Below are 26864 nucleotides of genomic sequence, written 5' to 3' on the forward strand. Positions count from 1 at the left end.
TCTGGTCTGCTGAGGAAATGACTGAGGAACAACATGTGCAACAACAGTGTAACGAGTCCTCATTCCTCTTGTGGACAAAAGAAGCAGGATCTTTCATCATATAATAAAGCCTTGGACTTACTTCCAGTTTAGTTTTGATCTTCTCCTGCAACACATCATCACTCCTATTTCCTATCAGCTAGTTTTTGTTCAGCTAGTTTGTGTTCTTCTTCTGCACCCAGGATTTTCCCTCTCCCCTTATCTTGCTCAGGGAATGGAGAGATGGCCTGCTGAGACTCATGCATTTCTGCTCAGCTGATGGTGCTGAGCTTGCTTGGTTTGTCTCAGTGGGGTTTCAGCAGCCTGCATTAAGGCATAGGAGCAATAGGGATGTGCCTGAGGCTCTGGCTGCCAAAACTGTAACATTAGATAAGTGTTTGCTGCAGAAAACTGTTTCAGGTGCTTCTGGTTACAAGCTCAGGCTTGAAGAGGTGAGCAGCAGCAGTCATGGATCTTGCCAAGCAAGAAGTTGCCTGACCTCAAGAACTGCCATGGTGAACTTGATGCTGCCACTGATGCTGCAGGGAGGGGTGTACTGTTTCTCAGGTGGGGCAGGAATACCTGGTAGGCACTGCAGGTTTGCAGCAGTATTGGGGGGACTCAAATCAAATACCTCCTCTCACAACTCCAACTCTTAATCTCTGCTGGTCATGGTAAGGGCTGGATGCTGTGTGCCTGGTGCCATCCTGCCAGCCTGTGATGCTGGGATAATGCTGCTGCCCATGGGACCTTGCCTTTTTATTGCAAGGGACTGAACTGTTAACCCATCCCTAATCCATCTGAATAGCTAGCTCTCCATAACAATTTTGGATCTCCTTAAGTGCTGTAAGAATTTGTGTAATTTTCCTTCCACCATGTTAAGGTTTCTATTTTGCTTTCCTACAAAGAGCTCAAAGAACAAGATTGCATAATGCCAGAGTACTGATCCACCTTTACCTCTCCCACTTTAGTGTCTGTCATCCATCTCACTCCTAAAGTTCATTTTGTTCTTTCCCTAAGGTGATGTTTTTGCTGTAAACATAAGCTAACTTCAGCCTCCTACCATGGATTCATCAGCCTTCCCACTTTTCATGGCCCTGTTTCTCAGGGCATCTCGGGGTGATAAGCCATGAGGTTATGGGCTGAACAACTTTAAATGTGGTCACCATCTGTTGCTTTTCCACAGTTCCACTCTGCTCACAAGGACAAATACATTGTTTTCCCAAAAGCTTTCTGAAAAAAACAGCACAGAATCATGTGGCACAGAAAACATGAAAAATGTGGAGGAAGTCCTGGCAGCACCTGTAGGCAAGTGCAGTATGCCAAACAGAGATCAAGGGGCTCTAGTTCTGCAGAGAGCTGTTTGCCTGTGTTGAGCTGTGCTAATTTGTATCCCCTGAGTTTGTATCCTAGGAAAGGTTGTCCTTTTCCAGAATCAGGGGTTCTTGTTTTAGGTAAGCTGTGGGGCAGAGGGATATCCTGCTTTTGCCCTAGTTGCTGAGAGGTTCCCTGCCTCTGTGCCAGAGCCTTCAGTGAGTTCCAGACAACTGACCCTAGGACTGTAAATAGCAGCTCCAAGGGCTGCAGAGTGCAGAGCATGCTTCCTTAGCCCTTGTTTAAAAATACTTAGCTCTGTGGCTCTGACTTGTTCAGTCTCCTTAAATGTATAGCCAGAACAGAAGACTGAGTATGTTGAATCATGAAAGATTTAGAATTAGAAGAAACTTATCTAGTGCCCATGAATTCCATGGCAAGCATACCACAGGAGTGTCATAACTATTGTGTCTGTCTCTATGGAAGCCTCAGGCAAGATACTAGTTGACTTTCCAGCTTTTCCTTCAGACTTTCCAAACAATACATTCATTCACCATTTTATTAATATACTGTATGTAAAGTATGAATTGCAATGACTTTCATTGATTAAATCCTTGTTAGAGTGGTAGGTAGTGTAAAGAAATTTAAATGACAACTTCTGGGACTTGCTGCTGATAAAGACCACACTGCTAGAGCCAGATCCAAGTTTGTAGTGAAATGATCATGGAACCATTAGTAAAGTCCTAACTCTTTATTTCTTTTTAATATTAGCTCTTTTTTTCCTTGTAAAGTATCATAATAAAGTTCTCAAACTGTTACAGGGATGTGTGCTTTGAGTAAGTAACTAAATAAAAATTAAAAATTAATTGTATTATAAGTTGCAAGGTTATTTCTAACAAAGGTGTCTCCAGGATATGAGCAGATGATGAACTGGATCACAAGTGCTGCTAGCACTGTACAGGTGGAGAAACCAAGGCACACTGAGCTTGAATGGTGATTGTACTGGAGAAGAGGCTAGAGTTAGGGCTGTGTGTTCTCAGTGGCCTCGTCAGCAAAATGGTCTGTTTCCTTCATTCTGTGAATTTATGGTTTGAGTTTCCATTAAAGCTAAACTGCCCCAGGGAAGGATGAAAAGATTTAAAGCTTGTATCAGCACATATCCAAAAACCTGGGAAAATACAGTACTACTGAGTAGGGCTGGAGTTTAACTTCTTATCACATCGTTTGAGCATAGATTTTTTGCCTTCAGCCTGGTCTTCCATCAGTTAAGAAGCTTAAAATGAATGTGAGAGAAAATCCAGGCTTTGGGTGCATGGTTGTAGTATGGGGGAAGCACAAATTACCTTCTTGGTAAACATTTTTTCAGTGAGGACATGTAGATTTGGTGTATATGTGTGGTTTTGCATTTATTTCTATCATGTAATGCACAGTTTCACTCAGTGATTTATGTGCTCTATCTTCATAGAAACAACTCATGGTTTCATTTTCACAAAATGCCTGCTGGTGGCTAAACTCACAGTGGAATAAATTGTCATTAAAATTAGGTAGCATGCCCAGATAAACCAAAGTTTGTATTGGGTTAGCATCAGAATTTCTTTAATGAAGAGTTTTTTCCAAAGTGGCACTGAATGGAAGCACAGTGATTCTCTCAGAGTGACAGTACTTTGAGGGAAGCCTTCATGACAGGGCATGGCTGCTAAGGGCAGTTGTGCTTCACTGTTCTGTTTCCAGTGTTGTCATTTTGCTTCTCAGGGTGCTTCCCCATCTATAAATCAGAAAGAACACCAGTGAGTAGTCTTAAGAGAAAATCTGGGCATCTTGATATAAACCTGACAAAAATTTTCTGTGTGTGCACGAGAAAGAGAAAAGAATATATGGTGTCTGCCTAGTGTGGTGTTAACAATACATTTAGCATGGACAGGTTATTTTCAGACTCTGCATGAGTTGCTGTATATTGATGGGTGAAGTAGGTGATGCTGTGAAATTATTGTAATTCTAGTAAAATAAGCTTGGAGTTTATTTTCATTGTGTTAAAAATAAATGTACCTTAGTATCATGGCATTTCAGTCCAAAAATACCTGAAATGGGTTAGTGCATGGACTGCCTGGCCTAAGTAACTGTAAATCATCACTTCAGTTCCTGGTGCATGTAGTCATATTGGTCTGGTTTTATATTTGTACATGTCACAGAAATACAACAATTTGGGAATTGGGCCCTTTCTGTTCAAGTGTTTTTGGGTTCATCCCTCTCAAGAGCATTGCATGGGTTGGAAGCTCTGTTCAGTTCAGCAAGGGGAATGCTTCTCATCTGTGCTACATTTTTTTTTTTTCCTCTGCAGGGAATAAATGCCAAAATTGCATTATAAAGGGGAGGGGGAGAGCAAGTTGAAGGACATGTTCACAGGTGATCAGACTGGTTAGATTATGACATCACAGTTTTATGTATGCTAGACAACTACTGTAGAAACTGCTTTTACCTGAGATCTTGGTGCAAGTCAGTATTGCAGAAAAACATTACCAGACCTCTTCCACCAGCCCACTTTTAGGTTTTCATACAGCAAAATAGTTTCCTTCCTTCCCATCAAGTCGTCATTTCTCTCCTTCCCTAAAGCTAGTTTATTGCGAACATGTCTTGGCAGAAAACCAGAAGTTTTATGAAACTGCACAGAAAGGTTTTATAGGTGCTACTCAGAAAGTAATTTTTTTTTCTTTATATTTGGTAGCTTTTTCAATTGCTTTTATAGCCTAGGAATGTCTTTACTCAGCAAGTGAAAGTAGTGAGAATTAAATCAATGAAAAAAGATCCCAATCCTTTGTGATTTCCTGTTAGAAAAGATCCAACCCCCCCTTAAATATCTACATATGTGATTTTATATAATGTGTGATTTAAGAAGTGATGCTTCAGCTTTTTCTCTGAGTTAGTCATTCAGGCAATTGAATGAGTAAAAGTTATTGATAAGAAAACACTTATGCAAACAAATAACCTTCCTTGCAAGAGCTAGGAGTGAGTGTGGGTTAAGGTAGTGAAATGGAGGAAGCCAGAGCAGTAATGATAAATACAAAACCAGATCACTTGCTCTTGGTTTGAGATTTGACAAGATAAAAGCTTTAAAGAAGATGAAGTGATAGAATGAAGAGTTTAATTATTAGTAATTTTTGTATTTCTAAGAAAATAAATCCATGTTCTTATTGCTTTAGCCAATTGCTGGTTTATTCCTCTCACTTCATGAAAATATGGTTCACAAATTTTGGGTCACTGCCACCAAACCACAGGCTGTTCTATGGTTTGCACTAGGTTTGGATGACTGACAAAATTCACTGAAAAACAAGTGCTATTTGTTTTCCTGTGCCTAGTATTTAACGGGAAATCAGGAGGCTAAATTTCCAATCACTGGTTAAACAGACCCAGATGTGAGCAGAGTGCTCTGCTAGGAGAAGAGTGAGGAAGGATAGGAAATGCATGACTAGTGATAAATTTGGTATAAATAGTGACCTTTCACTATTCAAAGTAAAAGCATAGATTTTCAGTGTTGTGTAACAGTGTGAAGAGGAATTTAAAAGGAGCTTGACATTACTGTAGAATCCTGAGTTTGCTTTTTTTTTAAGAAGTCTTCATCGTTCTTCTACTCAGGAGCTGGAAATAATCCTGTAGTTGCCCTTTTCCACATGGAAAAGTTCATATTCTCCCTTCTCATCCTCACACTGTTTCCTTGCCTTTGAAAAAATGTGAAAATTAAATTTTGTGTCAAATTAAAAGCAGTGCTTAGTAAACAGTAACTCTTACTATGCTTTTCACAATGGTAAATTTCCCTGTAGACTTTGTCTCCTGGCATGTTTCAACTCTGGCAAAATACAGCTTTTCTAAAGTCTATATAAGTGGGTTATTCTCAGAAATATTAGGGGGACCTCAGGCTACCTGGGGTGGTGATTCTTGTGAAAAGAGCAGAAGGATTTGGTCAGCAGTAGGAATGGCAGAAAATGACAGAGTAGTAAATAGATGCTTGAAAATAATGCATGTAAAAGGAGTTTAAGAGTACAATAACCCTAGTAAGGCATCTTTAAATATCCAGAGGGTTGAGGATTTTTGGGGTTTTTTTGGTTTTTTTTTTTTTTTTTTCAAAGCTTGATTCAGGAAGACCTTGCAGAAGAGAGTTGCTATTTCTGGCTTAGGAAGCAAGATGCAGTACATGAAATGAATATGCAGAGTATAGTAAAAACATTCTGTATGTGTGATGTCCCAAAATAGGGAAATTTTATGATCTATAGCTACCCTCTGCTTTCACTGTAATCACTTCAGCTTGGGCAGAAATATTTCAAGAAAACCAAGTTGCCAGTAAATTTCACGGGAAGCCAGGCAGGTCCTTGTGCCTTAGATTCTTCTTCCTCGAGACTTCAAAGGCTGGTGTTTTTTTGGGGAGCTTGGTTTGCTGAGAGTGTCACAGAGTTCATACTAGATCCCATGTGATTTAAGACAACTTTCAGAACTCAACCTTTATTGTGTGGAGTTTGTTTCAGCTGTGTGAGTGGGCTGTCTCTGTGGGTCATTGTTCCAACCAGAACTCATGTTAGGAGTGTGGATAGGCCAGATCTGATGATGCTGCCTCTTGTATCTCCTGCTGATCTTTCTCATTGCTGCCTCTGACTGCTCCTAAGCATTCCTCCTCCTCCTCCTGGTCCCTCTAGGAGCCCAGCGCCATCACTTTCAGACCAAGACAGCTGCTAGTCAGGAAGATGTGGACTTGAAGTTAATCCAGCCTTCAAGAGTGAGGAAACAAAGACTGTTTGGGCATTTAGTGGTTGAGGTGTATTCTCAAACCAGTCTTGCAGGAGGCTGAAGGACCTGGAACAGGCACCTGGGAGTCTTTTTTCTTCTGTATGGTCATGGCTCCTTCCTTTCTTTGCTTGCTTCAGTAAACAGGGGGTTTAGCCAGTGGAAGTTTACAGAAGCAGGCAGTGGATTTTGGCAGACTACTGGTGTTAGTGATGTGGAGATAATAAATCACAACAGGTTGTTATTGAGTCACTGATTCCAGTGGAAACTATAGCTGCAGTTGCATAGATAGGCTTTAATTCTCCTCTCACTTCTTCCACTGAATTGCCTCTAAATTGAAACAGAATCCCTGGAAAAGCTTCTGCTGCCTTATTTTGCTCATATCAAACAAGTGTTATGTTGAGTCTATTAAGATGTTATTAAATTAAGTGGGCAGTTACCTGTGTGCAATTAATAAACTCCTGCTGAGCCTTAAACCTTGGTACCAGATTTCCCCTTTCCACAGATTTTCTTGTTTCTTTATCATTCTAGTAACTGTTCCTTAGGCATTTTGAAATTTCCACTTGATTTGACACAGATTCAGCTTTGGTAGAAAATCCCAGGATCTTCTTCCTACATATATAAAGATTCAAAGATGTGCAAGAGTCTGCTCTCTGATCTTGTAAGGTTCTGCTTTCATCCTGAGAAAACATTGAACAGCATTAATTATATAAGGATCTTTGGTAGCTGCAAAACTGAGTATCTCCCAGGAAGTTGAATTCAAATCTAAAATGTATTTAAGATAGTGCTCCTCATGTGTATGTTTTCAAAAATGTGAGAACTTCAAGTGGAATTTTATGATGACTGCATGTGGTCTTGAGAGCACTAAAATGAAACATTTTGTCATTGCCTGAAACCATCACACCTCTGTGGCTGTAAGGACTATGCAAATTTGATAGGTGATTCACAAGTGTGGCATGTAATTTCAAAAGCAGCATGTTTCTTAATCACTTGAAGAGAATTGTTCTTTTGATGATTCAAGTATGTTGTATATGGGTTTATGAACAACAAAAGATGCATTTTTGAGTTTTGGAATACCTGATATTTCTCCATCTGTGGCTTTATTTTTCCTCTGTAAGAGGATGAAATTACGTCAAAGTACAATATCAATAAACACCAGCTGACTCTGATCTCCCTGTAGGCTGCTCCAGTAGTTGGTTCAAATATTCTCATTTTATTCTGAGCAGATACACTCCTCTCCTACATGTTCTACACAGGTCTGATGCTGTACAGCTCAGATACAAATATGAAGGATGCTGCTTCTTTTCCTCCTGGTACATTTACCTCCATCATGGCTTTAGGTGTGATCAGGTGGGCCCTGTGCTGGCAGGCCCTGGATGGGTAGTGGTGTAGCTGTTGTGAGAGGAGGGATTGGTTCATGCTGGCTGGCTGTGCACACTTACCTTTATATCCTGAGTCATGGCCCAGAGGTGCCCAGCTCTCTCTCAAGGCTGAATTATGAACTTGCTTCCTACTTGGGAGTTCTGAATTATAACTGTGTTAAATACTTAAAATGTTATAAGGCAAAGTAAATATCCCCTTGGATCAGATTCAAAGAAAGAAATAAGGCAATAAATGTTTAAAGGGAGAGAAGGAAATAGGTAAAATAAGAAACAGAATATGCAATTTTGTGTGTGCAGTATTCACACTCACCACTGCATGTATTTGAGATGACTCAGGTTTGGTTCTGAGAGTTGTTCCCTCTGGGGAATAGTAACTGTTGACATTTGGCACTTCTTCCAGGTAACTGATGTCCTGAACTGCCATGGCAGCCTTGCAAGGGCAGTTTTATTCAGACTGGGAACTTTTCTTAAGGGATGTATGAAGGCTGTTTTTGTTTTGTTGCCCCAGCATGAGGGGATGTATGTTTCCTTGATTTGGTATGGTGCAGAGAAAATTTCAAGCCCTGTTTTCCCCAGTGGTCAGCAGGGTAGTAGTGTATGCAACCAAAATATGTTCTTAAATATGTTTTGTTCTTTGATGCAATACTCAGGTTTTGGTAGCATATTTTCAATATCCTATGCTTGATCTTCATTTCCTCTGAGGAACATACCCCTCTGAACTGTGGTGCTTGCTGTGGTTTGTGGCTATGGCCAGTATCTTACGGTCTTGCAAACAGATTTTCCATGTCCAGCTTCTTCATTTAGTCTCAGAAAAGTGACAGGACATATAGGTTTACTCAACAGCAGAGGATGTTTCCAGTGCAGTTCCTTTTCATGTCCTCACAACAACTGGAAGAAATAGAGCTGGGGCACTTTTTCCACTCTGCAACCTCAGAAAGTAACCACTAAAGGAGTTGAAGGGAGGAAATAAGAGTGTCTGTGGCAGCAGTCTCTTAATCACTCAATCAGTGCCTAATTAGTGCTCAGATAAAAATTGGTTGGTTCCCAAATATTTAAAACATTATTAGGCTTTAATGCTTTGCATTATCCTAAGCATGTTAGATTTGCTTTTGATTTGTTCTGAAGAGTAAGTAGTTAATGTTCAAGGCAGGTGTTGAAACAGTGATGGTTGCCTTTTTTGGAAGGGTCTGTTGAATTCTTTCCAGAACAAATAACGTGCTTGGCTCACTTAACCTTGCCTTAGGTCTGTGTAGTAAAAATCCCAACATTGGCAAGCACAGCAGAACTCTGCAGTCCTTTCTAAAACCTGGGTAGTGGAACCAGGATTTCAAATAGACTTTAGTAGGTGATTGAAAAAAGTAAATATGATAAGCTTCATGTTTGTTTCATGATGTTTACTGGATGATCACTTAGTGAGGATGCTTGTGCCAGACTTTTAGTTGCTCTGCTTTCTGTCTGTCGGTTCCTCCCTTGAAGCACGTGGCCACTTCGATAGGATCTGTCCCTCAGGAAGACATTTGTCATGCTGCAGGATGATGAAAAAGGTTTTCAAGTTTTAATTAGTAATAAATGAAAAACAAAGTGTATTCTGAGGAAGACAGCTGTTGTGTTAGCATGCATTTAACAATCTCAAATGAAAAATACAGCAAAAGTGTATTATTGTAAAGTAATCAATTTCTTTCATTGATATTTAGAAGGAATAATATTTTTTTCTCATGCTGTCTTGAAATGTTTAAAAAGACAAACTGATGCTGCTTTACCCTGGTATTGACCATAAAAAAAAATTGGAAACAATATGCAAATGAAAACCAACTACTACTCTTACTGGATAAACTGTCTCTGAGGGTGGAATGCCAACATCTATTCAATATTCCTGCAAAATAATCACTGATTAAGTCCTTAAATCCTGTGAATTTTATGCATGGGAGATTTTTCTAGTTAGGCCAAAGCTCTATGAAAATGTCCCACATGTCTCTGATATAAAAGTGCACAATCTGGCATGTGCTGGCATATGCTGTGTCAGTGCCATCCTCTGAGACCGTACACTTGGAATTTACACAGAATTTGATATGTTAGGAGCATTGTAGAGATGCTCCATGAAATCAGCCCATGGCATAGGTGCTTCTAGGTGGTGAAAATACAAAGTGGAAATAGACCATAATCACCTTCAGTCACTGCATTTGGGTATGAGAGGTCACATCACTTAAACATGCTACGTGTCTGCATGGATAAATGTACCACATTAAAATGTGTTTTTATTCCCATCAGGTGTCTGTAGGTTCCGTTGTTCAGTTTGAGAAGGGAAACTTCTCCTTGTCAGCAGAAACAGAAGAAAAGTTTTTTCCTGAGAAAAATGAACATCTGCTACAGTGGGCCCAGAAGGAATATGGAGCAGTAACGTCTTTCACTGAACTTAAAATATCAAGAAACATCTACATTAAAGTAGGAGAAGGTAAACCAGAACAAAACCAACTGAATTCATAGACACTTTCAGATACTGAGAATATGTTGCTTATATTTCACTTATTTTAATTTTTAAACATATGAAAGGGGAAGCAGAGAAATAAGGGCAAGCCTCAAGTCTAAGACCAGACCTTGGGTTTAGGAAACTTTTAATGGATTGTGGTGCCATCACTTTATGCTCATAAATGTGGATACAATTGCTCGGAATCTTACACAAGTCAAACTTTGCCTTTTAAACAGTATCAGCTACTCATGGTGATTGTTTGGGTGCATTCATCTTGAAGTAGGAGGAAATTTCTAGAAAGACCTGAGTTACATTATTTTTTCATTATTTGCTTGTATAAGGATCCAGGCTTCTTTGGGCACAGAATTATTGCCTTCCTCACCAAACTAAGTTACCTTAGTCTGTACTGACATATTTTCATCCCAAGGAGACAGATTTCCTGTCCCTCTGAGCCACATGCCAGATTCTTCAGGTGGCCTAGTGCAAATGGGAGAGGACCCCAGCTGCCTGGGGACTGCACACAGGCCTGTACTGGGGGGGGGCTCAGGCTGTAGCTCCATAGCTGAGCAGTGTTGGCACAACATAACTGTGTGATCCTCTGCAGGAATATCTACAGAAACTCCCAAACAGCTGAACTAGTTGGTTACAGGCAAGAAACAACCAACAAAAAGCCTTCAGTGGACAAAACATTCTTTCCTAACCACATGTATCTGATAATTTGATTTCCTGACATAGGAGGTTTACCCCCCAAAATCAGAATATGCCTGAGTTAGTTTTATTCAAATCCTGCCAAATTTGTAGAGGATTCCCTTGTGTGGGGTTTTTTTTTTTTTTTTTTTTTTTGGCTCTACTTGGCACTAGTTGTGGATTCTAATGCCAGAAAATAATTCAGAAATATATTTCTTACCTTATTAAAATACTCTTGAAACATATACATGGGAGTAGTGGTCTCTGCATTGTGGAGACAAATATTTAATGAGATATGTTGAAAAAACCAGATAAAATTTTGTTTGTTGATTTGCATGTCTCCAGTCAAACCAGGAGGCTAAAGAGGAGAGTTTTGCATCATCTTTAGAATGCACTAAAACACAATTAAATTAGGAGCAAGTACACAAAATGGAACTTGGCAGGCAACCAAAACAGACAGTTTCTGAGAAGGCTCCTACAAACCAGCTCAGCTGTAATTGTTTGATTTTGATTTAAATTCTTGGCAGAAGGGAACATGTGTGTGTGGGGGGGGTTATGCATGTGCTCAGGGGTGGGGACAGGGTCAGTTCTTGAACTACAGAGTCGTGTGAGGAGTTCTGTGAAAACCACGTGGGGTGTGCTCCTGGTTTGCTTCTCTGCAGAGTAAACAATGGAATCACTGGATTTCACAAACCACAGCATGCAGTGACGTACAATGTAGGCTTTTCATGCAAAACTTACACTCTCATGAGATTTAGTAAGGTACCCTCAGCTGACAGGCTGTGAATCACTGCTGAAATTGCTCATCATCTGTAGGTGGTCACACAAAGCAGTTCCTGGCTGTGTGACTGATACAGAATTTGAGGGCTGTATTCATATAATTGTCTACATTTCAGCTTCACTCAAGTTAAGACAAATCTGAAACTGAAAGATGTTAGTTACATTTTAAAAATGTAGGCTGTTGCTGAATACAGAAAACAGGAAATGCAAGCCAAAGGACAGAAAGATCTGAAGAAGGCTGATCTTTCATAGAATAAAACTGCTTCTGATGCCATGGGTCTCTTAAGTCACTTTTGAAATTGCAAATGAAAGGCAGCTGAGAGCACTAGCAAACTGGATCAGGGCCAAGTGCATCTGAATCCTGTTGATTCTAAAGAGTGGCTGATCAAATACTGCAGGGATGGTGATCACAGCAAGAATTTTAAGGGACCAGAATGGGGGTGTGGAGGAAGAGGGCACAACAAGTGGGGTTCTTGTTCTTGCCTTGGTTTGTGCAATGGAGGAGAGGGCAGAGTGGCTGCTGTGATAATCACTGTCAGATTCTAGAAGGACTGCTCACGATGACAGTGCTCTTGGTATGTGTTTTACAGCAGAAGTCAGTTTAATTCCTCATGGTTCAGTAAGACATGATTGAGCAAGTCAGGAAGTCCTATCAGTTAGCTAAATGTTACCTAATGCATCTAGTATCACCAGTAAATCCAGGGCAAATGTGCTAGCCTGGAGGGACCCTAATTTCAACACATTTCTTACCTAAATAAGAAAAAAATTAGTTTTAACAGTAGCTAAATCGGAAAATGTACAGTTTATTTACAGACAGTAACACTGTACTTCTGTCCTGGCAGAAGCTGAAACATCATTCCTGACTCTGAATTTATAGCCAGTGCACATATCCTGCATGCCATGCTTGCTTGGTTTAATGCTGGCACACGGTCCCATCGTGTCTGGCTTAGCTGTGTGTCCTGCTGCAGAATGAGCACTGCCTAGAGTTTGCATCCTCCCTCGTGAGACCCCTGTAGCCCTTCCCTGATCCCATTTCTATCCTGCCATTAAATGCCAGCCAAGGTTCTCATCTCTGTTGTGCTAAGGGCTAGCAAACTGTGAAATACACATAAATAAGCCCTACCATCAGGGTGCCCAAGGAAAATTCCAAACACCTTGCTTATGCCCAGATCAGATTTTGAAAGGCAAGCTCTGCTTGGATGGGATTTTTATTGCTGAATCCAACTGCTGCTGCCCAGGGTGCCTGTCTTGGGAAGTGACACTTGATTAACAGTGCTCATTTGCACAAAAACCTCCTCAGGGTGATGTTAAGCTTGGATATTCAACTTCAGCCAGGAACCTGTGGATGGCACCTAATTTGTGCAGAACAGAGCAGACAGTGTCTGTCCTCATCAGTAAAAACAAGTGCTTCACACAGAAGGGACAGATCCTGGTGTGCAGTGCTGTGTGTCCATCCAGCCTGCCTGGCACTCACTGATGGAAGGTGGCTGCTGGTCACTGCTCACAGCTCTGCTGCCTTTGGCCAGCAGGGCCCCCTGGCACCCCAGCTGCTGGCCAGAGACCCTCTGCTGAGGGGGTTCCTGCAAACCCCACATCTGATTCCCTGTTGGGAGTCTGGGGAGATTAGAGAGGCACAGAATCCATAAACTGACTGTTTGTTGGCTGGTTTGGTATGTTTTTAATTGATTGCAGACACCTGCAGTCCCTTTCCAAAGTATGTAGACAGCCCTGAAACTAACAAAGAGGAGATGTGTAGTGAGCAGAGAAAGCTGGAATGGATCCCCTTTTCTTTTCTGCTCCAGCCCAGTTTTGGTAACTGGTGTGGATGGGATTAAGTTAATTCTGGTGTGCATGTCAAGTAGCCCATGATAGAGTTGAAATCTGCTGCAGAGGAAAAGCTTGCTATTGAGTGGGGGCCCAGGCTGGGGACTCTCTGTGCTTCTGGCAGCAAGAGCAGCACTTCTGGAGAGCTCCAGAGACGCCTCATGGAAGTGCCAGGAGCAAGAACTGAGTTGTTTGCGATGGCAAATGATAGCACGTGTGGTAATTACCCACAAACTGCTCCAGAACTGGTGTTTTATGGCCTGAATCATGTTGTACAGCAGTTAAGAAGAAAATACCTACTGTCTCTGTGTGTGTATATATATAGATATATTTAAAAATTTAAGCTCAGCATAGACCATTTGGGATCATTTTCCATTCTGTGCTGTTGTGGGAGGAGCTGACAGAACTACAGCTGCATTCAAGGCTAATCTGGCAGGGCACACACCAGATGTTAGAGAAGTGCTGTGCCTGGGGAGTATGAATAGTCACAGCCTTATACAGCTTTAGTAACTTCTGTAGGGGACACAACAGGGTTAATATTCAAAGGCTGCTTTGTGTAAGATCAGGAGAAGAAACTCCCCTGATTGTTTCTGCAGAGACCAGGGTCACAGGAGCCTCTGGTCTTCCTGCAGAGCTGGGTAGCACACACAAATGCCCTTCAGAGGTGACATTTCAGTTCTCATTTAGAGAGTGCATGGCCTCAGAATAGCTCATAAGAGTTTCTTCACAGTTTTTTGTTCACAATGCATGCTAGTTGATTTATTTTATTTTGGTTTTTTGGGGGTTTTTTTGTATCCTGCTACTGACCTTAATAGGAAAAGTCCTTCTTGTACAGCAATGGTCAAAGACCCAGGCATGTGGAATTGTATTCTTACAGTACTTCAAGTACTTGAACATGGTACTTGGTCCTTCTGTGTATTATGAAAATTCATAGGTCAAGCTATCTCAGAAAGGCAAAGTGCTCCTGATTTTCAGTAGAAATAGTGTTTCTTGGGCTACAGTAATAGAGGCTGTGCATGAGAATTTCATATGAAGTGACTTTTTTAATGGTTTGCATTTTACACTAGTGGCTCTTCACCCAGAGGGTGTTTGGGCGCTGGGACAGGCTCCCCAGGGCAGGGGTCACAGCAGCAGCCTGGCAGAGGTCAAGAAGCCTTTGGACAATGCTCTGACACAGGGTGTGGCTCTTGGGGATGGTCCTGTGCAGGGCCAGGAGTTGGACTCCATGACCCTTGTGAATCTCTTGCAGCTCAGCACATTCTGGGGTTCTGTAATGCTCATATTCAGCTTTTTGGTTAAAACCAAAAGAGATTGAATAGCTATGCTAGAATTTCATTATTTCAGCTATGTGTATTGTGATCAGTTTCTTAATATCAACAGCTGATTCCATAATTTTTTCATGCTTTTAATTTTCCATGTGCAAGACAAATGCAATATTTGTTGCTTTCTAGACAACACTGACTCCGACTACACAATATATAGTAAATATATTAAGTAAGGAAATGGAAAGTACTTTCTGTAGTATTTAAAGCGTGGTAGGTTTATCATAACAAGAAGAAAATATTTTCCACAGGGAGAAGGAGTTGATTCCAAAAGTTATCTCTGAGTAAATTGCAATAGAAAGAAATCTCTTGTAAAGATGCAAGGAGCAAATTAAATGTATGCAAGGAGCAAATTAAATGTATTTTACTAATTTTGACAAGTTTTTCACATTTTTCTTCAGAATTGTTTTCACACTTTTCTTTACAGGGGTTTTCTTTCATTATGTGTTTAAATCCATAAATAATAACTATTAGAAAGTTGATGTATTGGTGCAACAGTAATCTCCTTTTCAATATGATGATTTGTCATATGTGCTTGTAACAGATGTTAGAGACACCTTTAAGAAATATAGTGAACACTGAAGTGTACGTGGTATGTGCATACATCTAAGCTGTCGTCTGTGGTTAAAGGTCCCTTTGCTTGCTTTTTTTTTCCCCTCCAGATCAAGTTTTTCCTCCCTCGTGCAACATAAAGAAGAATTTTCTCTCTTTGAATTACCTTGCGGGATACCTGCAACCAAAACCAGCAGAGGGGTGCCTCATGTCTAACTTAGTCCAGGAAAGAGAAGTTCATATCATTGAACTAAGTACTCCAAATTCCAATCCTAACAGGTAAAGTATCATCTAAATAGACTAAAACTGTTTGAAGTAATAGCTAAAAACTTCACTTGTCTTATAAAAATCAACTGAAAGCAGCCATTTCACCCTTAAAGAAAAGCTTGAGCTTTAATACTTTACATACTGAAGAATCAATTTCTATTTAAAGTAAAGATTTTAATTCTGCTGCATAATCACAGGATTTTTCCGGACAAGACTGCAAAGCACAGTTTTTATGGACTGTATACTGCTCCCCTTCTTGCTCAATCAATCACATTTTTCCAAGGATAAAGTGAATAAGGGAATATGAGTAAGGGCAGTATCTGACAGAGAGGTTTTAAGGCTAGACCACTGTGTGAGGAGGTGAGACAGAGGTAGAAAGTAATCCTGACTTGTCACAGGCAGGGATGACTGGCAGCAAGGTGTAGGACAGTGGCTCCCAAACAGTGTCCAGAGGCTGCAAGTGATCTGTGCTCTGTGATAAGTGTTCCACAGCTGCTCTGAAGATTCACAACAGTATTTTCTGTCAAGTTTCCAGTTGAGTTTAAGGGATAAAGTGATAATTATGAGAAATACTAAGCGTTGATAGTGGTGCACTGACTAAAATTTTTTTAACTGCTGGCTAGGAAAAGTAACTCTATACACATTATGAAGATTTTCTAAATTTTGAATTATAGTTTTCATCAAAGGGGAAGGGTAAGACATATAGAATACTCATCTTTTACTGGTCTTTCCTAGATCTTTGTGGGAGAACATAAGTGAAGTGGGGTGTGCTTCAGATAGGAAGAGGTTTTCCAAGTGTGACTAAGGGCCAAGTATGATTGCTAGAACAGAAATTTGCTATGAAACTTAGATGGTTACAATTTCATCATTGATAAGATAGAATTAAAATCCTGTCTGCTTACTGCATTCACTGGATATCTGGCATTGTCTGGTTCTGCTCCTCATGCAGCTGCATGTGAGTGCATCCTATCCCTAATGAGAAATCCACACAGGGAGATGGAGGTGGGAGGAGGTGTTTTTGTGAAAAGGCTAATTCTCATTGCAAGATGTTGAACCCAGAACCTGATCATTTTCTTGCATAAGAACCTGAGGAGAGTAAGAAAGTGTTGAGGTGGAATGGAGTGGTAGTATAGTGGAAGTGGAGTTGGTAGCCCCAAATGCTGATGCAGCCCCATCCTGAACAGAGCTGATGCTAAGCATCCTTCCAAGTCCCTTGGAGTGCTACACGATGACAGCCTTGGTTCCAAGCTTTTGGCTTTGGATGATAGCACAATAGGAATTTGCTTTTGAGATGATAACACTGAAAAAAGTTTAAATGTTTTGCTATTAAAAGTAAAAAAAAAAGAAAGATACTAAATTACTTAGTTCTTAGTTTTATGTGTTATCCACAGCTATCCTTGTGAAGTTTAAATCCCCAAAGAAGCATACAGAAGCTGAGCTGGGCATGTGTAAAGGGGCAGGAGATGGACCAAAGGTCCCAAGATACATGAAGTCTCAGTGTATTATTAGTTGGAACCTATTAGCTGGAGATGAGCACGTTCTTATAATGTATGGCCCCATAGGATGGTCTGGAAGTATAGGTTTTTCTGTTGAATTGGTATTTTACATGTTGAGATGTTATTGATGGGTAAGAACCCATTTGCTGTACTTATTTTACTGTGATCTTGAAAATCTGGACAGTTTTCATCTATTTTCCAGTAAGCAGTAGGCTGGACAATTGGGTTTTTTTCTTTTTAAAGTAACTATATACCCAGAAGTAGTGGAAACTGAATACACTGCTTAATTCCTCAAAGCACGCAAGATCTGAAGCAAAGTCATTCCACAATTTAACTGTTTAGACACCCCCCAGTATAGTACTTGTGGTTTGGGTTGGGTTTTTTATGCATGTTTGTTAACCTCTTTGTCTTTTTTACTTTTTTTAAGGTATTTTTTAAAGTTTTAGTACAGTTAAAGCCAGAGAAAACTAAAACAGTTATATTTAGGCACTGTCACAGTGAAATAAGAAAATTATGTTTACTTTAGAAAGCAACCAGCTTGCCATATCACTTACCTGCACTAAATAATAGGTGAATTGAGTAGCACACTTCCTGTAAATAAGAGACAGAAATATTTTTTTTCTAAAAAGTACTTGTTTTCATTGTTATGCAAAATCACTTAAGTGTATATGGAATAACAATCTGTTTTGCACATGTTGTGTTGCCCGGGATAATATCCAGCATTTTAATCAACTGGCCAGACAGTGGAAACATGATGGATTGGAAGAAGGTTGATAGCTGAAAATTTCTGGCATTCTGTTCTAACTTTCTATTTTCCATACAGTGCTCTCCAGGTGGATATAATTGTGGACATTAAACCATCTCAGCCAGGCACCAGGCTTGTCAGGGATGTGGTGCTTATCCTCAAGTGCAGAAAGTCTGTCAATTGGGTTATCAAGTCTCATGATGTCCAGGGAAAGCTGGAAGTGATTGTAAGTTAAAGCACCTTTATTTTTTGTGAGCTATTGTAATGCAACAGTATAGAATCCATTTAAATGTGATATAGTGCTAAACCATGTTGATTTCTGAATGTTTTCTCTTAGATACTTCTTTTTAATAATTACTGCATTTTAAGGAGTAAATGCATAAACTTTTTATTCTCGTTAACTTCCAATATATGGGCTGTAAAACTGACCAACACATTGCAGAAGCCAGGTGGTTAGAACAAGGATTTAGTCTGTGTCTTTTTGATTTCTGTGGAAGCATCCTAAACACAGAGTAGGATGTTCATTTCTCTTTTTGCTGTTACTTTGGTGTATGGATCAACAGGTTCATGTCAGAAGTTGGAACAAAGCCTTCAAGTGCAGAATAGATAATACTAGATATGCAGCACACACCCACATCCCTTTGGAAGTGCAAACTCCTTTACTTCTGCTTGTGCTTGTAGTAGTATCTACCCCTTTCCCTGCCAGTGCTTCTGTCTCCAGTAAGTGTTTGGTCAAATTGACCTAACTCTCCTCAGACAGCAAAAAATAATTGTTTTTTAAAGTTAAAGCCAGGCTCTCTAAAGTTAAACTTCTTAAATTACTGCAGATACTGATTCATGTTGATTTTTGGTACAGGCTTTATGGCTTAACACACTTTCTGCTAAGAAAATGTGTGTTCCCTTGCTCTGAAATAAATATAATTGAACTGATCTTGCAGCCTATAAATTTGTGGCCTATTTCCATATTAAGTGATCAGTTAAGAGCACATTGTACACTTGAGCTGAATGTTTGCTCAGGACCACCCATGAGCCTCATGACTTGCAGTTTTGCAGCAATTCAGTTACATTTTCAAACTCCAGTTCTTGGTATTTATAGCAATTTTCCATTTTTTGCTTAGTTGCTTTCTGCTTGTAATCTGTGCAGAGGAAATTCTGGCAGAATGCAAAGGCTAATTGATGTAAATCTCCCAAGAAAATAGATTACTAAGGATTTCATAGTAGCTTTGGAGAGTGAAGGGAATTAAAGGAAAGCTAATTTTGGTGTTGCTCAGAAAATTTAATGGAAAAATTATCTAGGGTGGATGATGAAGTTCCCTCTTGACCCCTGACACATTTATCTTACAGACAGGAGAGGATGTTCTGGTCATTCTGTAGGTCTGAAATATTCCTTAAAGAGAAAGGTCAAGTTTGGTTGCTGAGGATTACCACTCTTGTAAGCAGAATGATGAAAAACAATGCTTGACTTCAAAGTTTCATCCTAGGTTATGACATAAAATTCACCACTGTATATTTGGGCATATATGGATCTACTCTCACGGGATAGAGAATTGTGCTTTAGTTCACGCCATGCTAGGAAACAGCTCACGTGGTGTATTTCATGTCCATAAAGCTGTCACTTTGTGGATCATCAATTTTCACAAGACAATTTTTACAGGTTTTTAAAATTTTTAAAATGCTGCACTTGAATATAGAAAAGCAGACTGCTTAAAAAACTTTATTTTTAAATTGCTTCTTTATTAATTATTGAAAATATAAGTAAAAAGTATAATTAAAAATAGTTTCTGTAATGAGTGGCAGAAAGTAATATTTTGTTTAGATTAACGCAAAGTAATACATTAAATATATACAGAAATGTCAGTATTTAAAAGACTTTGGATTCATGTTAGGATTTTGAGTAACTAGTTTACTACTTCATTTATATAGATCTTTCATTTTCTGAATATATGTTCATTTTCCTTTATTTAGAGGGGGTAAGGGAGGGAACTAAACTCTGCCATGTCATTAAAAAGCCTGCAAATCCAGCATTTAGCATCTTTTCATATCTCTATTAAGCTGAATGCCTTTCCAAGCCCAAATTTAGACAATGCATAAAAACATTACTAAGCAATTAGGTAATGTTTCACAATGTTCTTTTTATTAGTTGAAGCAGTTCCATGCACTTCAATTTTCCTAACTTCTTGCCCTCACTACGAATTAGAATTGTCTTGAGGGGATTGGCAAGCTGAGAGGGGAAGGTTAGTGCTAAGCTGCCTCAAACCCAGTGCTGTAAGTTACTGAGGTCCAAGTTCACAGACAAAAAATGAGAAAGATGTTTTAAGTCATACAGCTCATCTCCCAGCTTGCTGTGTCTTTTGGAACTCTGCAAGGGGATGGACACAAACCCAAGGAAAATGGGAGTACTTTAGGTAAATCAATTGCACTTGATGTGTGTGCAGTGCTTTCTTCTGGGCTGTGTTTAACTCCTGTGTGCAGTCCTTACATGCAGGGCTTGTGTGGTTCTCTGCTTGTACACTGCTGTTCACATTGCTTCCTTTGCAGCTGCTGTCCCTCTGCAAAGCTGGGAGCTGTGCAGTGAAGCTCCAGAGAGAAAATAAGTTTATGGGCAAGGAGTAGAGAGGTGCAATGCACAGAACAAACCCTTGAGGGTTTCGGAAGCCTGGAGGGGCGGTTGATTACCTGAGAACAACTGCCCAGCACCTTCTGAAATGGTGTCTGTTCTGACAGACAGCTGGGGGCTCAGATTGCCTGGTTTCAGTCACTGTGTGTGAGGCAGGGCAGGCAAGTGAAGGGAGGTCTATTCCTGCCAGCCCTCGTTCTTGCTTTTGTTTCAGTGGGGCAATGCAAGACTGAACATTTACAGGCTCACTGTGGAGTGGAGGGGTGGAAACAAGCCCTGGAAATGTTCAGGTGCTAGCTAGGACAGTAAAGTTCTGAGATAATATTTGTTCAGCTGTCTCCTTGTGACAGAAAAGAGATGCAGCAAAGTTGGGTTAGCATAATAACTCCTACCAGTCAAAGCTGCGTGATAATATGAAAAGACATGATCAGTTGTGTCCAGTTTTGCACCTTGTTGAAGGTCAAAGATTAGTTGATTCCCAAGAGTCATGAGGCACTAAAATTAGGATACCTGTTGCTCCATTTTTGTTTCTTATCTTCAGTGACCTTTGCTGAGCATTGATAACTGTTCTGGTAACAGTATCCTCAAACCAGGTGCTCTGTACGTAAATTTATCTTTAACCTCAGTTGTGAAGCCCCAAGTGTTTAAAGGCTGCAGAACTGGGTCCTTAGGAAGAAATGAGGGAGGGAGCTAAAGATACATTATGCCATTCTATCAGGACTTTCTACGTGCTTTATTCACTTCTTAGTTCAGAAACTCACTTTGATGTCAGGTAGGGAAGTACAGCTGAGCCCTCTGACCTGTGTAGCACGTCCATAGGAGCACTAAGAGAAATCTCCCTAGTCAATCTTGTGGTGTTCCAGAGAGAAAGATTTAAGATTTGTTCACATTGAGGAAAAACCAGTGGGGATGAAAAGAAGATGCAGTCTATATGATGGAGAAGGTAATCAAGCATGGGAATGAAGGTGTTTGTGGAACATTCCATGGTATCAGCTGCATTAGAAAGAGCATTTCAATCCCATTGCAGGAATGCCTGAAAAGTGGGTCATCGTGCCTTTGCTGCTGCATCTATGTTCAGCTTGTTCTGCAGCCATTGATGTGATTGTTACAGTGATAATAGTAATGCTGTGACTGTAAGAATAAATGTATATGTATTTAGCTTTGGTGTGAATGAATACATGTTAAAGATGCCAAGCTGCTGAATACATGTTTGTGTAATACGAGTGAATATTTTCAAACTGCCTCTCTAACAGTGAGGTGAGAGATATTTGTTGTATTCCTTTGATTTGCCCGTTTGGACAAAAAAATTTGAAATTTCACAAAACATTTACAGGAAAATGAAAATTAAGTGGTTGTGTGGCTCATTTATTCATTTAATAATTTAGCATGTTCATTCATAAGGTCAGCATGTGCATTTATGAGTTTGCTGTATTGATGTATTTGTGTAAAATTTGCATTGTTAATTAATTTTAAAATCTTTTCATTTACAGAAAGTAAATGTTTTTTATGTAGTCTGGCCATGCATAAATGTGCATGCTCTCACTTACTGCTCTGTTGAGTGTTTAGTTCAGCTGTGTTTAACAAACTCTACTTTGGAGGCACACAGCATTTCTAGGGTGAAGCTCATTTCAGACACAGCCTGTCCTTGGTGCCAGCTGACTTACAGCATTAGCTGCTATCAGCTCTACTTCATGAGCATGCTTTTTGCCTTTTTCAGTAATGCTCATTTGAACAAAGGTTTTCCTTTATCCAGCTTAAGTCATGCTCTAATCCAAGAAATTAAGAGACATTTGAAAATTCATTTGTCATCTTGAGTTCAGGAGTAATTTCAGATGAGTTTTGAAGAAAGTATGGCCTTATACAAAAGGCTGTAAATATGTCTTTGTCTCGGTTAGGGATGAACAGTTTCTGATTGCCTTGATTTACTGTACTCCAGGCAGAGGCTGAGAGGAGGCAGGGAGTTCTTTTCCATCTGTGCAGCTGTTATGTGCTTAAGGTGGCAGGGTTTGCTTTATTTCCCAGGTCTCCTCAGTTTGCTGTTACTTAGTAGACTAAAACAGAATAAAAAACCAAGGTTCAATCAGTGTCACTATTCCATTGTAATTATCCTTAAGTGGCAAATCAAAAACCAAGTTTTTCTTTATTTACAGACATCAAATAGTATTGGTTTTGGAAAAGAAACAGAACGATCTATGACTATGAGTAAATCAGTAATACCTGACCTTCCCTCATCACATGAGAGTTTGATCAAGTGGGCTTATGAGCATAATTACAGTCCAGTTATTTCCTACACAAAAGCACCTGTTGCTAACAGATTTCATCTGCAACTTGAAGATATAGGTAAGTTTGAAGATGAACTTTTAGCATATAGAAAAAGCATATCTTGTGGTTTTAGGAATACAATTACTTAAATGGTGTTTTCTCAGTTTTGAAGCTTTGGTTTTGGCTGTTGCACTTCTTTTACTGCTTGTCATGAAGAATGCTGGTAATATCTATGAATGATGATTGCAAGTAATAATCTGTGGCTTTTTGGTTAGAAAAGTCCAGGCAAAGTTGTGTGATTTCCTGAAATTTGGTGGAATTAAATGTTTATAGTTTATCCAATGCCCAAGAATTCATAGCTGATGGTACCCACTGTTCACTGAAATAGATGTCAGCAACTGGGTATCTTGTTAGTTGATAAATCCAGCTTTGATTTTTTTTTAGTGTGTTTTTTCCAAAAGTATTAGCATAGTGTTTCCTTGAGACGATTAAATAAACATTGAAACTGTTTACAGACATGAGTGGCTTACCAAAAAAGTCTGAGCAAACAGAATAAATACAACTATTGAAAAAGGAATGGGTATTTGGCCAAAGTAATTGCTGATGTGTGTCCATTGAAGCTAGCAGAGTAGCATCTGTTTTTTCACTAATTCTGAGTTTCAACCACTAAAACTATTGATTTACAGTTTTGATAAAGCTTATGTTCACATTCATGTTATCAATTGCACTCTCATGGGCTCTGTCCTCAGCAGTCATGTGTATAAGCTGAGATAGAGTTTCCTCATTTACTCACTCTAAAGTTAACTCTTATTTAGCTTCATTCTGCTTATATAAGTAGTTTGACAACAGTAGTGACTGAATTTCTGATGGATCAGGTAGTGGAAGAATTTCACCTAATGATTTGCACTTAGGCTCTTTGAGCAGTACAAAAACAGTATATTTGATGAATGTGATGTTTCTATTATCTTGCTGGATCTTTTACATATAATAGATCCACTCATCAAAAGTTTATTTTCAGCTCTTGGTGAGAGAGATTTCTGACAGGGGCTAAGTACACCAAGATTAGGTGCCTCAGTAACAACTAAACTCTTAGTTGTAGGAGTTGTGACTGCCTACCTGACAAGTGCAAAGATGCTGCTTTTAATGGTCTTAGGAGCTCCCTTTATGGATAATATTTTTTTGTATGAAAGTTATTAGTTCAGGATACTTTTTCAGAAAAATATCTAACAAACTAATGTGGATTTGTTTGGTTTTTTTTTTTTTTTTTTTAGAAGAAATGAATGATGAAGAAGACCATTCCCTTCCTCCAGAGCTGACAGAATTGCTGGGTGCTAACCCACTGCCAGCTCCAAAGAATACTGATGGCCTGACTTTTCCATTTCACATTAACAGAGGAAGACATGACACAGTGGGAGAAGAAATCTTCCCATCCAGGCATTCAGTAGATACATTAATAAATCATGACTTCGGGCATTCCCTCTCAAAACATAAAGAACCTGAAGAAGTTCAGGGCAGTGCTGATATGGCCCTGTCAATAAAGTGTGATGACCAAGTTATGACAGTAGCTGTAGAAAAAGATTCTCTACAGGTTGGTGTGATATCTTATTCTCAGAACTGGGGAGGCTTTTTTGGACAGCCCATTTTATTTGCATTTTGATTGAAAAAATAAACATTCAAAGTCCTACAGCCATCACCACACAAACCCCCCAAAGTAGTTTGGTGAGGAAACTATACTGTGGATCTTCTTTGCCATAACTCAGGATAGTGTTTTCTCTTCCCAGCAATCTGGTGGTTTTTAGAGGGATTTCTGATTGAAGGTGTGCATGGTTGGTTTTCAAAAAATTACTGTACTCAGCCATTAGTCTGAGTTTTTAATTTCCAAAGAAGCTGCTTTTGGTAGCAGTGTGAGACCTAAACAGATGTAAAGATCTGTGTTTACCGTCTACCAGCTGATAGGTTGCTTGTGTCCATTTATATTGTGGAAAAGAGCCTGAAACGGCATTTTAGCTCATTTCAGACCAAACAGAGTCAGCATTATTAATCAGCAGATTAATAATGAACCTGCTGTTTCCATTTTTTCCATGTTACATTTATTCCTTGCGTGCCATGTGTACCAGCATTTCGAGAGTGCCCTTGCCTGGCTGTCAGCACAATGAGCTTCCCTTGCAGCAGCAGGCAGCGCTGAGCTGCATTCAGAGGAGCCCAGTGCTGCTCAGCCCTGACAAAGCTCCTTTGTTCCAGGCCGGCGGCCACGCCCGCACCGAGCTCTCGCTGCTGGACCGCTCCTGCAAAGCCAGCACGAACGGCACCCACTTCATCCTGGAGTCCTCGCTCAACAAGTGCGGCACTCGGACAGCGTACATCTTCAACAAGATTGTCTATTTTAACTCTGTGAGTACTCACTAAGAGCATCCACCTTCTGTACTGCACATTGTAGTAGTACAGGGAAGCCATTGCAGTTAGCTTTAGTCTTAGCAAAAGGGAGGCATCTTGATCCTTCCTGCCTAGCTCAGTTGCAGCCACAGTCCCTGTATTCAAGGTAGGAAGGCTGCGCATTCAGTATGCTCCTGTGGTCAGATAGCATCCCAAAGGAAAACAGAGGAGTTGGAGTTAAATACATTTTACAACATAGCTGCTCTTTGGGGACCATCTGTACCAGTCTGGGAGGCACTGGTGTTCCCTGTGCAGCTTTGATCATCCATACATAAACAGTAATACATTGCTGTAAAGAGAAATAGGAGTGAAGTTTTGTAATTGCACAGAGCACTACCTTTAATTCATACCCTGAATTAAGGGAAGTCTTTCTTCTGAAATTGTGTGTGAAAAAAGGCTTCTAAAATGTGAGGCAACGACATTATTTTTGCATGCTTTTCTCTCACAATTTGAATTTATATTTTTTTTTAGCAGTTGCTATATATAATGAAGGGACTCTTGAGTACTTGTGTATGAGTGATGATACAAAGGAGCCCAGTTAGGTTGTAATCAACTGCTTCCAGGCTCAGCTTATGAGCCAGAGTACAGTGCAGATATTCTGGGTTCAAAAGTAATGACACGTTTCTCTCGCTGAGCTTTCCAGTACATAGAAGTAACTTTGGCAAATGATGGAAAGCCTGTGGTCCAACCCAAACACAGCTCAGGCAATCTGATCTGACCTTGCTTGGTTAAAACTGTTCTGTGCTGGGGAGTCAGTAGCACCTAACTTTAGAAACAGTCCCAAACCAAGACAGAATCTTTGACAAATGACAGAAGAGCACGGGTCTGGAGCTAAACACTCTCATGGTTCCTGTATTCTATTATGGCCCAAATTAAAGTGGTTATTTGCCTCCTCTCCTTTCTGCATCATGTCTTTTAATAGTCCTGGCTATACGCTTGAACTCTCACTGATGTATGGGATTGTTCAGAATTTGGGAGCATTTCTCCTAAAATGCAGACACCCTGCAGTGGAGTGTCAAAGGGTGTGCCTATGTCATTTTTTAGCAATTGCTCTAAGTCTAAGAAAACAAAGTTGAAATCCTGAGAGGGAAGAAACTAGCTGAGAAGCTGCAAGCTTAAAGAGGCAAAATGCAGAACACTGGAAAACAAAACTATAAATTTCCAGGTGAAGAAATAAAGATGTATGAAAAGAATGATTAAAAAAAAAAAAAAAGGATGAGAGAATTCAGTGAAAAAAATGGGAGGAAAATGAGGAAGTAATATTATGGTTTTGGGTGTACATGTCTGAAGAAAAATTGCTGATGACAGAAGAGAAAATCCTGTAGTGACTCTAACATTTTTAGTGATTTTTTTACGAGTACACAACGGAGAACTGATAGTAGCAAAGTATCACTTTAGAAAGCCATTTCTTTTTTCAGTGTTGGCTATAGAAATACTAGAAATAGAATGGAAATGCTGGGCTGCTCATTCAGACACCAACACCCCGACTGGTGCCCTTCTTCACTGGCGCTGAAATCTGGAAAAAAAACTCAGGCATTCTTTAATTATAAGCTGCATATCGTACATGCTCAGCACAAGGCTGTTCAAGACATGCTTTCACCATTTGCTTAGCTGGTGCTCTTCTTGTGGCCTTTGCATTGTTCTGAAGAGAGCAGAAAATAACAAGCATGAGAGTGCTTGGTTATCACCTAATCTAATTTGTTTGCAATCCCTCTCTGTGCAGATTGTCGTTCAGCTGTCAGCACCAGCTGAAGGCAGTGGCTTTGAAGATGAGGACATGGAATCAGGTGATAATGGATTTCCAGGGGATGCTGATGAGGGAGAGGTGCCTTTCTCAAGCTGGCCTGAAATAGCGGTATGTTACCCTCGGTTTTGCACCTGACAATGAACAAATACCTGTTGTAATAGGCCTTTCACATGAATTATAG

General features: G+C 39.9%; 1 protein-coding gene across 1 annotated transcript in view; it reads left to right on the forward strand.

Moving 5' to 3' along the window:
• The window catches only part of TGFBR3 (transforming growth factor beta receptor 3), a 108092-nt gene that overhangs the window by 61195 nt on the left and 20033 nt on the right, over positions 1-26864 (forward strand). The window contains exons 5-11 of the mRNA XM_063165730.1: positions 9753-9936; positions 15227-15395; positions 17703-17850; positions 22392-22581; positions 23775-24091; positions 24745-24894; positions 26660-26791. Of these exons, the coding sequence (XP_063021800.1) occupies positions 9753-9936; positions 15227-15395; positions 17703-17850; positions 22392-22581; positions 23775-24091; positions 24745-24894; positions 26660-26791 (1290 nt within the window). The remainder of the gene's footprint in view (positions 1-9752; positions 9937-15226; positions 15396-17702; positions 17851-22391; positions 22582-23774; positions 24092-24744; positions 24895-26659; positions 26792-26864) is intronic.

The sequence above is a fragment of the Melospiza melodia genome, chromosome 11, assembly GCF_035770615.1.
Source record: "Melospiza melodia melodia isolate bMelMel2 chromosome 11, bMelMel2.pri, whole genome shotgun sequence".
Taxonomy (NCBI): domain Eukaryota; kingdom Metazoa; phylum Chordata; class Aves; order Passeriformes; family Passerellidae; genus Melospiza; species Melospiza melodia.